The 16013-nt window shown below is 40.8% G+C and overlaps 1 protein-coding gene across 1 annotated transcript; it reads left to right on the forward strand.

Moving 5' to 3' along the window:
* The first annotated feature begins 14728 nt into the window (after positions 1-14728).
* On the forward strand, positions 14729-15270 carry LOC121495406 (60S ribosomal protein L26-like). The gene has a single exon (XM_041762821.1). It carries the CDS (start codon positions 14778-14780, stop codon positions 15213-15215), a length of 438 nt encoding a protein of 145 aa, XP_041618755.1. The 5' UTR covers positions 14729-14777; the 3' UTR covers positions 15216-15270.
* The last annotated feature ends 743 nt before the right edge of the window (positions 15271-16013 follow it).

Below are 16013 nucleotides of genomic sequence, written 5' to 3' on the forward strand. Positions count from 1 at the left end.
ACAAACTCTGCATCAGGTTCCAAGGTGCGTGTAGAGTCTGCTTAAGACTCTCTATCTCCTTCTACCCCCTTCCCCACTCTGCTCACACATACGCTCCTCTCTCACTCCCTCAAAAAAATTGAAAATAAAAAAAAGACAAGGTGTACCTGGGGTAACTCAGTTAAGCATCTGCCTTCAGCTCAGGTAATGCTCACCAGGTCCTGGGATTAAGCCCCATGCTGGGCTTCCTGCTCAGCAGGGAGCCTGCTTCTCTCTCTCCCTCTGCCCCTCCCCACCACTTATTCTCTCTTTCCCTCAAATAAATAAATAAAAGTATTTTTAAAAATAAATAGAAGTGTTCAGTACATGGGGTTCATTTCATTATACCAATCTCAACTTCTGTGACAGATCTGAAATTTCTCATTTTAATAAAGTTCCCTACAAAAAATAAGATATACAAAAACTACTATTATGAAATCAAATTCACAATTGATAGGGCAATGCAATTGTGAGAAATTTGAGAAATATGAACTTCAAGTAATGACCTAAAAGGTTTCCCTTTCGGGCACCTGGGTGGCTATATTTTGCTACTAGTGTTGAGAAATGGATTACAGAAGGAACAATTACAGGGGATCCCTGGGTGGCTCAGCAGTTTAGCACCTGCCTTCGGCCCAGAGCATGATCCTGGAGTCCTGGGATCGAGTCCCACGTTGGGCTCCTTACATGGAGCCTGCTTCTCCCTCTGCCTTTGTCTCTCTCTCTCTCTCTCTCTCTCTCTCTCTCTGTCTCTCATGAATAAATAAAATCTTTAAAAAAAAAAAAAAAAAGAAGAAGGAACAATTACATACTCTTGGTTTCCTCAACCACATAACCATGCAGCCTATGGCTACTTCCACAAATTTCTAACTTGGGCTAGCCACCATAATTATCCTGACTGCTGATGGCACTAAATTCTTACTAGGGGCCCTTGAGTGGCTCAGATAGTTAAGTGTCTGTCTTTGGCTCAGGTCATAATCTCAGAGTCCTGGGACTGAGCCCCGCATTCGGCTCCCTGCTCAATGGGGAGTCTGCTTCTCCCTCTCCGTCCCGCACCCCCAGCTCATTCTCATTCTCTCTCTCTCTCAAATGAATAAATAAAATATTTTAAAAGAAGAAATTTTTCAGAGACCCCAGAATTTACATGTATTATTATTCACCACTACCTTTGCTATGGCCAATCTACTACTGCACTGAGAATTTATTCTTCAGGAAATAATTTTAATATCATTTGGCAGGATCCCTGGGTGGCGCAGCGGTTTGGCACCTGCCTTTGGCCCAGGGCGCGATCCTGGAGACCCGGGATCGAATCCCACGTCGGGCTCCCGGTGCATGGAGCCTGCTTCTCCCTCTGCCTGTGTCTCTGCCTCTCTCTCTCTCTCTCTGTGACTATCATAAATTAAATAATAATAATAATAATAATAATAATAATAATAATAATAATATCATTTGGCTACTCTTCTCTTTTCTGAAGAACAGGATGCTTTTAAATATTTTTTTTAATTTTTTTTTTATTTATTTATGATAGAGAGAGAGAGAGAGAGAGAGAGAGAGAGAGAGGCAGAAACACAGGCAGAGGGAGAAGCAGGCTCCATGCACCGGGAGCCCAACGTGGGATTCGATCCCGGGTCTCCAGGATCACGCCCTGGGCCAAAGGCAGGCGCCAAACCGCTGCGCCACCCAGGGATCCCGAACAGGATGCTTTTAAAAAGCATTTCTCCGTGTCTACTAATGAAAGGTAGACAGAACAGTAACAAAAGACAACAGGTCAGATACTATACTTTAACAGCCAATGTTTTGTCTTCCTTGTGTCTATGATTTAGTGATAAGGAGGGAAATGAAAATGAGTGAGCTTAAGTTTATCCAAGAAATAATGTGAACACAAAATTAACAACCAACATAGCCAATCACATTATCTTAAGTACTCCTATGTTCATGAAAGACCTATTCTGTGAATGAGGACAGAACATGTTTCTCTAGAGAATACATAAAATCAAATTAATGTTCCTATTCCAACACACAGCAAACTATTCTGAGTTCCAGTAACAAAGGGTAACTAGAGGCAATTCTACAGAGAAGGATACATAGAAGTAAGATGATTTAACTTTTTTGGACTTCAGAAAACAATTTGAGAGAGGTAAAACAGTCTGAACAATGCTCCACTTTCCCTCTGTGCCATTTTCTAGGACCCTGCACTATAATGAATTCATTGGCATTTTTATGCCAGGATTAATTGAATATACATTTGGTAATAGAGAAAAAGAAATGAACTCTGAGACAGTCTCTGACTTCAAGAGGATCTCAATCCAGTGGAAACGCATATATAAGTAAAAAAGATGCAGAAATCCAAAGGAAGGGGCACCTGGGTATTAACTTTGGTTGAGCATCTGACTATTGATTTCGGCTCAAGTTTTGATATCAGGGGATCCTTGGGTGGCTCAGCGGTTTAGCGCCTGCCTTCGGCCCAGGGCATGATCCCAGAATCCTGGGATCGAGTCCCATACATCAAGCCCCCTGCATGAAGCCTGCTTTTCTCTTCCCTCTGTCTGTGTCTCTGCCTCTCTCTGTGTGTCTATCATGAATAAATACTCTTTTAAAAAAAGTTTTGATATAAAAAAAAAGTTTTGATATCAGCATTGTGAGATCGAGTCCCACGTTAGTTAGTCTCTTTGTTCACCAGAAATCTGCTTGAGATTCTCTTTCCCTCCCCCTCTGCCCCTCCTCCCCAATGCTCTCACTCTCTCCCTCCAAAATAAATACAAATCTTTTTTTAAAGATTTATTTATTTATGAGAGAGAGAGAGAGAGAGAGAGAGAGAGGCAGAGACACAGGAGGAGGGAGAAGCAGGCTCCATGCCAGGAGCCGGACGCGGGACTCAATCCCAGGACTCCAGGATCGTGCCCTGGGCCAAATGCAGGCGCTAAACCGCTGAGCCACCCAGGGATCCCCTAAATACAAATTTTTAAAAAGGAATTCACACATATACAAAACTATTAGATGGGGGCACTTGGGTGGCTCAGCAGTTGAGTGTCTGCCTTTGGCTCAGGTCATGATCCCAGGATCCAGGATCGAGTCCCACATCAGGCTCCTGTGAGGAGCCTGCTTCTCCCTCTGCTTTTCTCTGCCTCTCTCTCTGTAGCTCTCATGAATAAATAAATCTTAAAAAAAAAAAAAAAAAAAAAAAACTATTAGAGGTAATAAGTTCAGCAAGATTGCAGAACACCAGATCAATATACAAAAAAATCAGCTGTATTTCTATGTACTAGCAATTAGCAATCATAAAAAGGAAATTAAGAAAACAATTCCATTTACAACAGCATCAAAAAGAATAGTGCTCAGCAAAAAAAATAATCAAAAAAGTGCAAGCCTTATCCACTGAAAACTACAACACTTTACTGAAAGTAATTAAAGAAGACATAAACAAATATAAAGACATTCCATGTTCATGGATTGGAAGACTTAACATTGTCAAAGATGGCAATATGCTCCTAATTAATCTACAAATATACAGTCCTAGTCTAAATCCTAACTGCCTTTTATTCAGAAATTGACAAGCTGATCCTAAACTTCATACGGAAATGAATGGGATCCAGCATAGACAAAACAATTTTGAAAAGAAGAACAAAGTTGGCAAACTCACACTTCTTGATTTCAAAACATACTACAATGTCTACAGTAAACAAGACAGTGTGGTACTGGCGCAAGGACAGACATGTAAGTCAATGGAACAGAACTGAGAATGCAGAAAAAAAATCCCAACACCTAAGGTCAACAAACTTTCAAAATGAGTGCCAAAGCACCTCTGGGTGGCTCAGTCAATTAAGCACGCAACTCATAATTTAGGCCCCAGACAGATCTCAGAGTCATGGGATTGAGGTGGGATTGAGGGATTGAGCTGCGTGTAGGGCTCCACACTCAGCAGGGAGTCTGCTTCTCTCTCCCTCTCTCTCTCCTTCTCTCTCTCTCTCCCCCCTCTGCTCCTCCCCCAACTCCTATGCATGCTCTCTTCAAAATAAATAAATCTTATAGAAGAAAAAAAATGAGTGTCAAGTAATTCAATGGAAAAAGAAAAGTCTTTTCAACAAATGGTACAAGAACTGGATATCCACATGCAAAAAAAATAAAGAATTTGGACCCCTACCTTACACCATATATAAAAAATAACTCAAAATGCACCCAAAACCTAAACGTAACAGCTAAAACTACCAAATCTGTAAAAGAAAAACAGGCAGAAATCTTTGTGATTTTATATTAGGCAAGAGATCCTTAGATGTGACACCTAAAGTACAAGCAACCACAGAAAAAAACAGATAAAGTGGCCTTCATCAAAATTAGAAAGTCAGAAAATAAAAAAGAAAACCCACAGAATAAATATTTGCAAATCATGAATTTGATAAGGAATTTGTATCTAAAGACTTAAAATTCAAAAATGAAAACAAAGAACCTAATTCAAAACGGGGAAAGGATCTTAATACACATTTCTTCAAAGATTATCTAGAAATAGCCAATAAGCACATTAGTCATCAGGGAAATCAAAATCACAATGATGTATCCCTTCACACCCACTAGGATGGAAATGAAGACATATAACATTGGTGGCTACCAGAGGCAGAGAAGTGGTGGATGGGGAAAAATAGGTAAAAGGAGTCAAAAGGTTAAGTTAATAAAAAATAACAGTGGAAGGAAGGAGAGACCATCAGAACTGACCAGTGAGCAATAACTAATAAATCTGAAGGAATCATTTCAAGCCCAAGCAATAAATGATAACTGAGAAATGTTTAGAACTATCTCAGAATAAAAACACATCAATGGATAGGGTATATCCATTTAATGGTATATAATAAAAAAATTTTTTTTAAGATTTTTTTTAAAGATTTTTATTTATTTACTCATGAGAGACACAGAGAGAAGACAGAGACATAGGCAGAGGGAGAAACTGGCTCCTCACAGGGAGCCCGATGTGGGACTCGATCCCAGATCTCCAGGATCACACCCTGAGCCAAAGCAGATGCTCAAACACTGAGTCACCCAGGCATCCCTAAAAACAGAGTTTTAAAGACATATAATAGCAAGTGTTTGTAAGGATGTGGAAAAACTGGAACCCTCATATACTGCTAATGGGAACACAAAAAGGTGTGACCAGTATGGAAAGCAGTCTGGCAGTTCCTCAAAAGGTTAAACACAGAATTACCATATGACCCAATAATTCCACTCTTAGATATATACCCAAGAGAAACAGAAACATATAAGGGCACCTGGGTGGGTCAGTCGGTTAAGCATCTGCCTTCGGCTCAGGTCATGATCCCAGGGTCCTGGGATTAAGCCCTGAGTTGGGCTCCTGGCTTAATGGGGAGTTTGCTTCTCTCTCTCTCCCTACCCCTCCCCTACTTGTGCCCTCTTTCTCAAATAAATAATATTTTTTTTAAAAAATGAAAAACATATGTCCACACAAAAAGTCATACACAAGGCAGCCCGGTGGCTCAGTGGTTTAGCGCCGCCTTCAGCCCAGGGTGTGATCCTGGAGACCAGGGATCGAGTCCCACATTGGGCTCCCTGCATGGAGCCTGCTTCTTGCTCTGCTTGTGTCTCTGCCTCTGTGTGTGTGTGTGTGTGTGTGTGTGTGTCTTTCATGAATAAATAAATAAAATCTTTAAAAAAAAGTCATACACAAATGTTCACAGCAGCATTCGGGCTTCTGAATGGCTTAGTCAGTTAAGCATTTGACTCTTGATTTTAGCTCAGGGTCATGAGACTGGATTCTGTGTTGGGCGTGGATCCTGCCTGGGATTCTCTCTCTCCCTCCCTCAAAAAAAAGTTCACACTAGCATTATTCATAATAGCTAAAAAGTGGAAACAACCCACCTATGAAAGGATAAACTAAATATGGTATATTCCCATACAATGAGTATTATTCCTCCACAAAAAGGAATGAAGTACTGGGGTGCCTGAGTGGCTCAGTCAGTTCAGCCTCCCAACTCTTCTCAGGGTCATGAGATTGAGCTCCACACTGGTCTCTGTGCTTAGTGGGGAGTCTGCTTGAGATTCTCTCTCTCTCCCTCTACCCCTACCCCTCCCTGCATGAAAGTGTTCCCTCTCTCTCAAATAAATCTTCAAGAAAAAAAAAATGATGTACTGATACAGACTACAACATGGACAAACTTTGGAAACATGCTAATGAAAAAATCCAGATACAAAAGGCTCCTGGGAGGCTCAATGGTTGAGCATCTGCCTTTGGCTCAGGTCATGATCCTGGGGTCCTAGGATCAAGTCCCATATCAGGCTCTGCACAGAGAGTCTGCTTTTCCCTCTGCCTGTGTCTCTGCCTCTCTGTCTCTCATGAATAAATAAAATCTTTAAAAAAAAAAGCTATATATTATATGATTCAATTTATAGGATATGCCCAGAATGGGCAAATCCAGCGACAGAAATTAGAGCTGTGGTTGACAGAGATTGGGGGCGGGGAGGATGGAAGTGACGGCTAATGGGCTTGAGATGTCTTTTGGGAATGATGCAAATGTTCTGGAATTATATAGTGGTAATGATTACACAATGCTTTGAATACACAAAACCCAAAATGACTTCTATACTCTATACTTCTACACTTTAAAATGGTAAATTTGGGGATCCCTGGGTGGTGCAGTGGTTTGGCACCTGCCTTTGGCCCAGGGCACGATCCTGGAGACCCGGGATCAAATCCCACGTCGGGCTCCCGGTGCATGGAGCCTGCTTCTCCCTCTGCCTATGTCTCTGCCTCTCTCTGTGTGTGACTATCATAAATAAATAAAAAAATTTTTTAAATTAATTAATTAATTAATTTTAAAAATGGTGAATTTTATGGTATGTCATTTAACTTAATCTTTTTAATATGGAATAACATATGCCCAAAGATATATATTGGTGAAAATACCAAAGAGGAATACTTAACCAGACTAAGAAAAATATCAAAAAGGTTTTCTAAAGCTGATACCTGACTTGATACAAGGGAAAAACGTCTGTAAGTCGGTCTTACTCTCCACCCTCTCCCTTTTCCCACTCTTCCCTAAACTCAGAAATCACTTACCTATAAAAAAGAAAGAGAGAGAGGAAAAAAGGAAAGAAAATACTTACCATCACCCAAAGGAATATTTGCATCCTAATACAAATTATTTCAAAGAAAATATGTTCTACATATAACATAAAGGCTCTCTGGAATACTCCTAGTGTACTTCTATTCCTCACAGAGAAAATGGGTTAACCCAAATGAACATGTGATCAAGAATTTCAGATAGTTAAAAAAAAAAAAAAAAGGAATCTCAGTTTAATAAAAACTGAGCTAAGAGAGGGGAGTCACTTTAGGAAGCAACATTTTTCTTAAGCGGCTCTAACTTCCATTCCCACTGACCACTATCCTCAATCTCCCCTAAATTTTTCATTCCATAAATTATATTCCCAAAAAGCTTTAAGTTTTTCCACAACAGTTTCAACACATATGAGTGGAGAGATAATGAAATAGAAAGCATTTTACATGTGAATAAGTCAGAACTTATACTTGTCATAATAATTATATAACTTAATTTCAATCAATAATCAATAACTACCATTAGAAAGAACTAGCTGAGGGGCACTGGGTAGCTCAGTCAGTTAAGCATTCAACTCTTGATTTTGGCTCAGGTCATGATCTCAAAGGTCATAAGATTGAGCCCCACTTCAGCTCCACGCTCAGCAATCTCCCTCTCTCTCTTCAAATAAATAAATCTTAAAAAAGAAAGAAAGAAAAGAACAAATGAACTAGCTATGTCTTCAGAGTTTAAGATGTAGAATATTTTAGGGGCACCTGGTTGGCTCAGTTGGTAAAGCATGCAACTTTTTTTTTTTTTTTTAAGATTTTATTTGAGAGAGAGAGAGAAAGAGATTCATGTGTCTCTCATGAATAAATAAAATCTTTAAAAAAAAAAAGTCTGATGCTTAACTGAGCTCTTTACCTTGGGGTTGTAAGTTCAAGCCCCACGATGGGTGTAGAGATTACTTAAAAATAAAATCTTAAAAAAAAAAACAAAGATGTAAAATATATATTTTTTTAAGATTTTATTTATCCATTCATAGACACACAGAGAGAGGGGCAGAGACAAAGGCAGAGGGAGAAGCAGGCTCCACCCAGGGAGCCCGATGCGGGACTCGATCCCGGGTCTCCAGGATCACACCCCAGGCTGCAGGCGGCACCAAACCACTGCACCGCGGGGGCTGCCCAGATGTAAAATATTTTAATTGTGGGATCCCTGGATGGCGCAGCGGTTTGGCGCCTGCCTTTGGCCCAGGGCGCAATCCTGGAGACCTGGGATCGAATCCCACATCAGGCTCCCGGTGCATGGAGCCTGCTTCTCCCTCTGCCTGTGTCTCTGCCTCTCTCTCTCTCTCTGAGACTATCATAAATAAATTTAAAAAAAAAAAATTTAAAAAAATATATATATTTTAATTGTAATTTTGCACACAAACTATAGCAGAAAATCAGAACCAAAATCTTTGGAAATACCAGTCAGAAGTAAGGAGAAAATAAAGTATTAAGTTTTATCTCTAATTACATACTACTAAGATCTGATCTTGGCACTCTCTAGGTGAATATTTTCTTAAGTCAAAATATAGAAAAAAAAAACGTATCAAAATTATTGACACAGGAAGGGTAACAAAGGCACAGGATAATAGGAACCAAAAAGCCTCCTCTGGAACAATGGACAGAAACTGGATTTATAGAAAGAAAATAGGAGTGTAAAAAGAGTCCAACACATAGAATCAGAAAATCAACCAATCAAGAATGAAGACTTGGGTTAATCGCAGCTCTAGAGAAAAAGACCTAGAGGGGAGCTTACTGCCAGACAAGTATAAACTAACCCTGAAAAAAATAAATAAATAAATAAATAAACTAACCCTGAAAGTGGATATGAAAAGAAAGAATTATTTTAAAGCAGCAAGGGTGGAAACTAAGTGGTAAGCTCCCCAAGGGAGCTCCCCAAGCTCCCCAATGACCCCAACGGTCATTTTGAATTCCTTAGTCACTTATTTCCAGGACTAAATACAGTATCTGGATCAGACCATAACTGACAAACTACCGCATCCAGAGAAGATGCCCAACATAGTAAAAGGCTTAGAAAGCACATTTCATAAGAAGTGGCTGGGGGGAAAAACTATTTAGTCTGGAAAAAACTTAAGTGGGACAAAATAATTCCAGAAAAGGAATTATCCTTGCTGTCAACCGGTCAAAAGTTTAAAAAAAAAATCTAAAAACCAAAAACGTATTTAATGAAAAGGAGCAATCCTACCAAGAAGGGACAAAGGTTGACTTGTTAGTCAAGATACCTGATATGAAGACTGTTTTGCTTAGGATCAAGCACAGCACTGGGAGAATAAGTCATCAAATCTAGCTGCAGTCACTCACTTCCTGTTTGGCCAAGGGCAAATGACATCACCTCTCCACTTAAAATGAAAAACAGTAATTTAAAATACCAATATTATAGGAGTATAATTTAAATTAATTAACTGCAAAATGCCTTGGAAATTTATGTGATAATGAAAACTGCATTCTCCTACTTTACATATACACTAAGGTTGAACAGTTAAGTAAATATAAATAACAAGAGCCAAGTTTCTCACTGTCAGAAAAAGAAGTTACAAATAAGCAAGGAAAAGAATGCTAGAAGGAATCTATGGTACTGGACTAGAGTCAGAGAGACCAGGATGACCACATCATATTTATATACTGATAGCTATGGAAATAAACATAGATATGTGTGAACCTGGGTCAGTATACAAACAGGTATTTCCTAGGTCTGCCCTCTAAGACGACCTACAAGCAGTGATAGCCCAGTAGCAGTGTACATCCAGTTCATTTAGAAACCAGATCTGAGTTTCTAAATATTTTTCTCCAATAAAAGAAACCAAGGCTCCTTGGAAAAATGATTTTTCTGGGGGCTGGGACAGGGAAAATACAAGATGAGGCTGGAGCATCTTGCAGCACCAGAAAGTAAGCTCCAAAAAAGAAAAGAAAAGAAAAGAAAAGAAAAGAAAAGAAAAGAAAAGAAAAGAAAAGAAAAGAAAAGAAAAGAAAAAGAAAAAAAAGAAAAGGGAAACATATCAAAAGAACGTAAGTGCCAAATGGCCAAAGCCAGAAGAATGTAAGCAATAAAGTACTGTATTGGATTACAACCCAAAGGAAAAAAATAAGTATTCATAAATCCATACAGATACAAATGAATAAATTTGGGGAGAGGGGCATGTACAAATCTTACTCTCAGAAGAATTCCAAATAATAAATGTAGAAGGAATGAAGGATATAGAAAATCACTACTACAGTTACACAGCAATTGCCACTGCAGGCAAATTTCATCCATGAATGCTAAAATTAGTAGATGAAATTTAGATCTCTGTAGAGCCTCAGAGAACCTCCCCAAAATATTTATTCATTACTGTGGGTGATTCTAACATAGGCTCCCGGGATACCTGGTGGCTCAGTGGTAGAACATCTGCCTTTGGCTCAGGTTGTGATTCCGGGATCAGGTCCCACATCGGGTTCCCTGCATGGAGCCTGCTTCTCCTTCTGCCTATGTCTCTGCCTCTTTCTCTGTGTCTCTCATGAATAAATAAAAATCTTAAAAATAATAATAATAATAACCTAGGCTCCCAATTTTTCAATACTGATCCCTTCAGGAGGTAGAGTTTAATTCCCTTCCTCCAGAAATGGGCTTGACTTAGTGACTTATTTCTAGCTTCTAACAAATAAAGTAAGGAAATGGAAAAATAATCACTTTAGTGAAACCAGGTAGATATTACCTTAATCAAGTTATCAACATTAACATCAGTATAGTAAGTCACTTTGCTATCAGGTATCCCCTGATATGCAATATGATGTAACAAGAAAGGGCATACCATCTCTATGGTACTCTCCCTCAAAATGCCTAAGTTCAGGGTAATCATGAGAAAATACCAGAAATCCCAATTCAGAAAAATTCTGCAAATAACTGCTACTCAAAGGTGTCAAGGAGAGAAAGGCAAGGAGAGACTAAGAAACTTTCACAGATTGTCAGAAACTAGGGAAACAGGACACCTGAATGGAATGTGGCATCCTGGATCAGATCCTGTAACAGAAAAAGGGTTATCACTGCGGAAAAATTAGGGAAAGGAGAGGAAAGCTTATAATCTAGTTAAAGTAATCTTTTCTTTTTTTAAAGATTTTATTTATTTATTCATGAGAGAGAGAGAGAGAGAGAGAGAGAGAGAGAGAGGCAGAGACACAGGCAGGGAGAAGCAGGCTCCATGCAGGGAGCCCGATGCAGAACTTGAACCCGGGACTCCAGGATGACGCCCTGGGCCTAAGGCAGGCGCCAAACCGCTGAACCACCCAGGGATCCCCAAGTTAAAATAATCTTAAACTAATATTGATTTCCTAATTTTTTAAAAGATTGTATTTATTTATTCATGAGACACACACAAAGGCAGAGACATAGGTAGAGGAAGAAGCAGGCTCCCTATGGGTAGGTAGCCCAATGCAAAACTCGATCTCAGGATTGCAGGGCCACAACCTGAGCCAAAGGCAGACACTCCAACCACTGAACCACACCCAAGTGCCCCTGACTTCCTAATTTTAATAAATGTATCATTATATAAGATGTTAACATTAGGAAAATTAGATGAAAATTATATGGAAATTCTGTAATGTCTTTACAATCTTCTGTAAATCTAGAATTATTTGAAAATAAATTATTTTTTAAACTGCCTTCTTGCAAAGTCAGAAAGTGAAGAAAAGCAATACATTTAAAAGAAATTTAAATACAGGGATGCCTGGGTGGCTCAGCGGTTGAGCATCTATCTGCCTTTGGCTCAGGGCGTGATCCCGGGAATCAAGTCCCACGTCAGGCTCCCCATGGGGAGTCTGCTTCTCCCTCTGCCTGTGTCTCTGCCTTCTCTCTGTCTCTCATGAATAAATAAATAAAATCTTAAAACAACAACAACAAAAAAAACCTTTAAATGCATGTAAACTGATAAGATAGGTTTTATGGTGAGAAGACTAACTTTTCAGGCTGCCTGGGTGGCTCAGTCTGTTGGGTGTCAGACTGGATCATGATCTCAGGGTCATGAGATAGAGCCTGGCAGAGTCCGCTTGGGATTCTCTCTCTCTCTCTCTCTCTCTCTCTCTCTCTCTCTTTCCCCCCTCCCTCTGCCCCTTGAAATGCAGAGACTCTGAAATAAAATCTTAAAAAAAAAAAAATTTAACTTTACTATCACATAAAGAAACACCAAATTAGGCTGAATTGACTTTTGAACTCAGAATTTAATGACATACAGGGGTGCCTGGGTGGCAGAGTGAGTCAAGCCTCCTCTTCTTCTCTTGGTTTAAGCTCAGGTCAAGATCACAGGGTCATGAGATTGATCCCCAAATCCCTCTGCACTCAGTACAGAGTATGCTTAAAACTCAGAATTTAATGACATACAGGGGTGCCTGGGTGGCAGAGTGAGTCAAGCCTCCTCTTCTCTTGGTTTAAGCTCAGGTCAAGATCACAGGGTCATGAGATTGATCCCCAAATCCCTCTGCACTCAGTACAGAGTATGCTTAAAACATGCTTCTCCCTCTCCCTCTGCCCCACCCCCGGCTCCCTCTCTCTCTCAAAAATAAATTAATTAAACAAAAATTTAAGGGCATACAAAACAATTCCCATCAAGTCTGTATTGAGAGATTAACCCTAGAGAGCTCTAAAAGGGTGATGAATATGATCCCCCAGATATGTCAGTTTGCTTTATCCCCTTTCTTGACCATAATTGTCCGCAACACATTCCTAGCAGTAAATCCACAGGAACCTGGTTCTATTTTTTTTTAATATTTTATTTATTTATTCATGAGAGGCACACACAGAGAAAGAGAGAGAGAGAAAGAGAGAGGCAGAAACACAGGCAGAGGGAGAAGCAGGCTCCATGCAGGGAGCCCGACATGGGACTCAATCCCGGGTCTCCAGGATCACACCCCTGGTTGAAGGTGGTGCTAAACCGCTGAGCCACTGGGGCTGCCCCAGGAACCTGGTTCTAAAAGTGCCATTTATAAGAACAAAGTAAAATCAGTGGTATTTACTCAGTTTCTTTTTAAAATTGACCAAATCAAATGAACCACCAGATGACTTCCATTAGGTCAAAATGTTCCTCAGATTTTCTTGCTTTTTAAGGAAAAATAAAGCCTACTCATCAACTAACCATGGTTAATATTTTTAAAAAAAGGGATCCCTGGGTGGCACAGCGGTTTAGCGCCTGCCTTTGGCCCAGCGCGCGATCCTGGAGACCCGGGATCGAATCCCACGTCGGGCTACCGGTGCATGGAGCCTGCTTCTCCCTCTGCCTATGTCTCTGCCTCTCTCTCTCTCTGTGACTATCATAAAAAAATAAAATCAAATAAAAATAAAAAATTTAAAAAGAAGAGGGGTACCTGGCTGGCTCAGTTGGCAGAACATGCAACTCTTGGCATGAGCCCCATGTTGGGAGAAGAGATTACTTAAGAAAATAATAATTTTAAAAAGAAGAAAGAAAAAAAGGAAGAGGAGGAGAAGGAAAAGAGGAGTAGAAAGAGGAGGAAAGGGCAGCCCCGGTGGCACAGCGGTTTGGTGCCGCCTGTAGCCTGGGGTGTGATCCTGGAGACCCGGGATTGAGTCGCACATTGGGCTCCCTGCATGGTGCCTGCTTCTCCCTCTCCCTCTGCCTGTGTCTCTGCCCCTCTCTCTCTGAGTCTATAAATAAATAAATAAAAATCTTTAAAAAAAAAAAAAAAGAGGAGGAAAGAGAAAATCAATGCCTCAAATATGAAGGGTCAAAAGCAAAAATTTCAAGAGACAGGGGGATCCCTGGGTGGCTCAGTGGTTTAGCACCTGCCTTCAGCCCTGGAGTCCCAGGATGGAGTCCCACATCAGGCTCCCTGCATGGAGCCTGCTTCTCCCTCTGCCTGTGTCTCTGCCTCTCTCTCTCTCTCTCATGAATTAAAAAAAAAAAAAAAAAAAAAAAATTTTTTCAAGAGACAAAGGATGAATCAAAATTCAAAAACAAAATCGGTAAAAAGAACAAGACACTGAAATCAGGAAGACCCCTCTCTCTGGGACGCCTGGGTGGCTCAGCCATTGGCGCCTGCTTTTGGCCCAGGGCATGATCCTGGAGTTCCAAGATCAAGTCCGGCATCAGGCTCCCTGCATGGCACCTGCTTCTCCCTCTGTCTCTGCCTCTGCCTCTCTCTCTCTCATACGAATGAATAAATAAAATCTTAAAAAAGGGGGGGGGGATCCCTGGATGGCTCAGCGGTTTCACACCTGCCTTTGGCCCAGGGCGCGATCCTGGAGTCCCGGGATCGAGTCCCACAGCGGGTTCCCTGCATGGAGCCTGCTTCTATCTCTGCCTGTGTCTCTGCGCCTCTCTCTCTCTCTCTCTATGTCTATCAAAAATAAATAAAAATAAATCTTTAAAAAAAAAAAAAAAGAACTAATTCTGACTAAAGCTAAGTCACCTATCTTGATGTGGGTGAGAGGTTCAAACCACACAAGCCCCCCTTCCCACAAGGGAATACTCACTTCCACACACCCACATACACACACACACACCCTATAACCAAAATGAAAAACACAAGGCAGTATCATTCCCAGCTCTCAATCCATTTCAAGCAATCTTGGGAAACCTGTCCTACTCTTAAAGCCAGAGTATGTGATTAATTAAAAGTTTTCATATCGCTCTTCCCTTCTGCGGCCATCGCTGCGGCGCTTGCAGCCAACATGAAGTTCAATCCGTTTGTGACTTCTGACCGGAGCAAGAATCGTAAGCGGCATTTCAATGCGCCTTCCCACATTCGCAGGAAGATCATGTCTTCCCCGCTTTCCAAAGAGTTGAGGCAGAAGTACAACGTGCGGTCCATGCCCATCCCGAAGGATGACGAAGTGCAAGTTGTGCGGGGACACTACAAAGGTCAGCAAATCGGCAAAGTAGTCCAGGTTTACAGGAAGAAGTATGTCATCTACATTGAACGAGTACAGCGAGAGAAGGCAAATGGCACAACTGTCCACGTGGGCATTCACCCTAGCAAGGTGGTTATCACTAGACTAAAACTGGACAAAGACCGCAAAAAGATCCTTGAGCGTAAAGCCAAATCTCGCCAAGTAGGAAAGGAAAAGGGCAAATATAAGGAAGAAACCATTGAGAAGATGCAGGAGTAAAGTAACCTTATATGTAACTTTAAATAAAAACTTAAAATGAAAAAAAAAAAAAAAAGTTTTCATATCCTCAAGAAAAATAAAAAATAAAAATAAAGCTAAGCCACCTAGACGTAAAATCCAAGTGCTTCCTTCAGTGCCAGCAAACAATGGAAAATGACTTTGGGACGTCTGGGTGGCTCAGCGGCTGAGCATCTGCCTTCTGCTCAGGGCATGATCCTGAGGTCCTGGAATAGAGTCCTGAGAGAAGCCTGCTTCTCCCTCCACCTATGTTTCTGCCTCTGTCTCTCATAAATAAATAAATAAAATCTTTTTTTTTTTTAAACATTTTATTTATTTATGATAGTCACAGAGAGAGAAAGAGAGAGAGGCAGAGACACAGGCAGAGGGAGAAGCAGGCTCCATGCACCGGGAGCCCGACGTGGGATTCGATCCCGGCTCTCCAGGATCGCGCCCTGGGCCAAAGGCAGGCGCCAAACCGCTGCACCACCCAGGGATCCCAATAAATAAAATCTTTTTAAAAAAGAAAAGGAAAAGAAAAAGAAAATGACTTTTTAATATGTAAACTTTCAAATTTGAGAATTTTAACACAGGTAAAAATGTGCTAAGATGACAAATATATGAAAGATGATTAGGGCAGCCTGGGTGGTTCAGTGGTTTGGCGCCTGCCTTTGGCCCAGGGTGTGATCCCGGAGACCTGGGATCGAGTCCTGCGTCAGGCTCCCTGCATGCTGGAGCCTGCTTCTCCCTCTGCCTGTGTCTCTGCCTCTCTCTCTCACTGTGTGCCTATCATAAATAAAT

The sequence above is a fragment of the Vulpes lagopus genome, chromosome 7 (genome assembly GCF_018345385.1).
Source record: "Vulpes lagopus strain Blue_001 chromosome 7, ASM1834538v1, whole genome shotgun sequence".
Lineage (NCBI taxonomy): Eukaryota > Metazoa > Chordata > Mammalia > Carnivora > Canidae > Vulpes > Vulpes lagopus.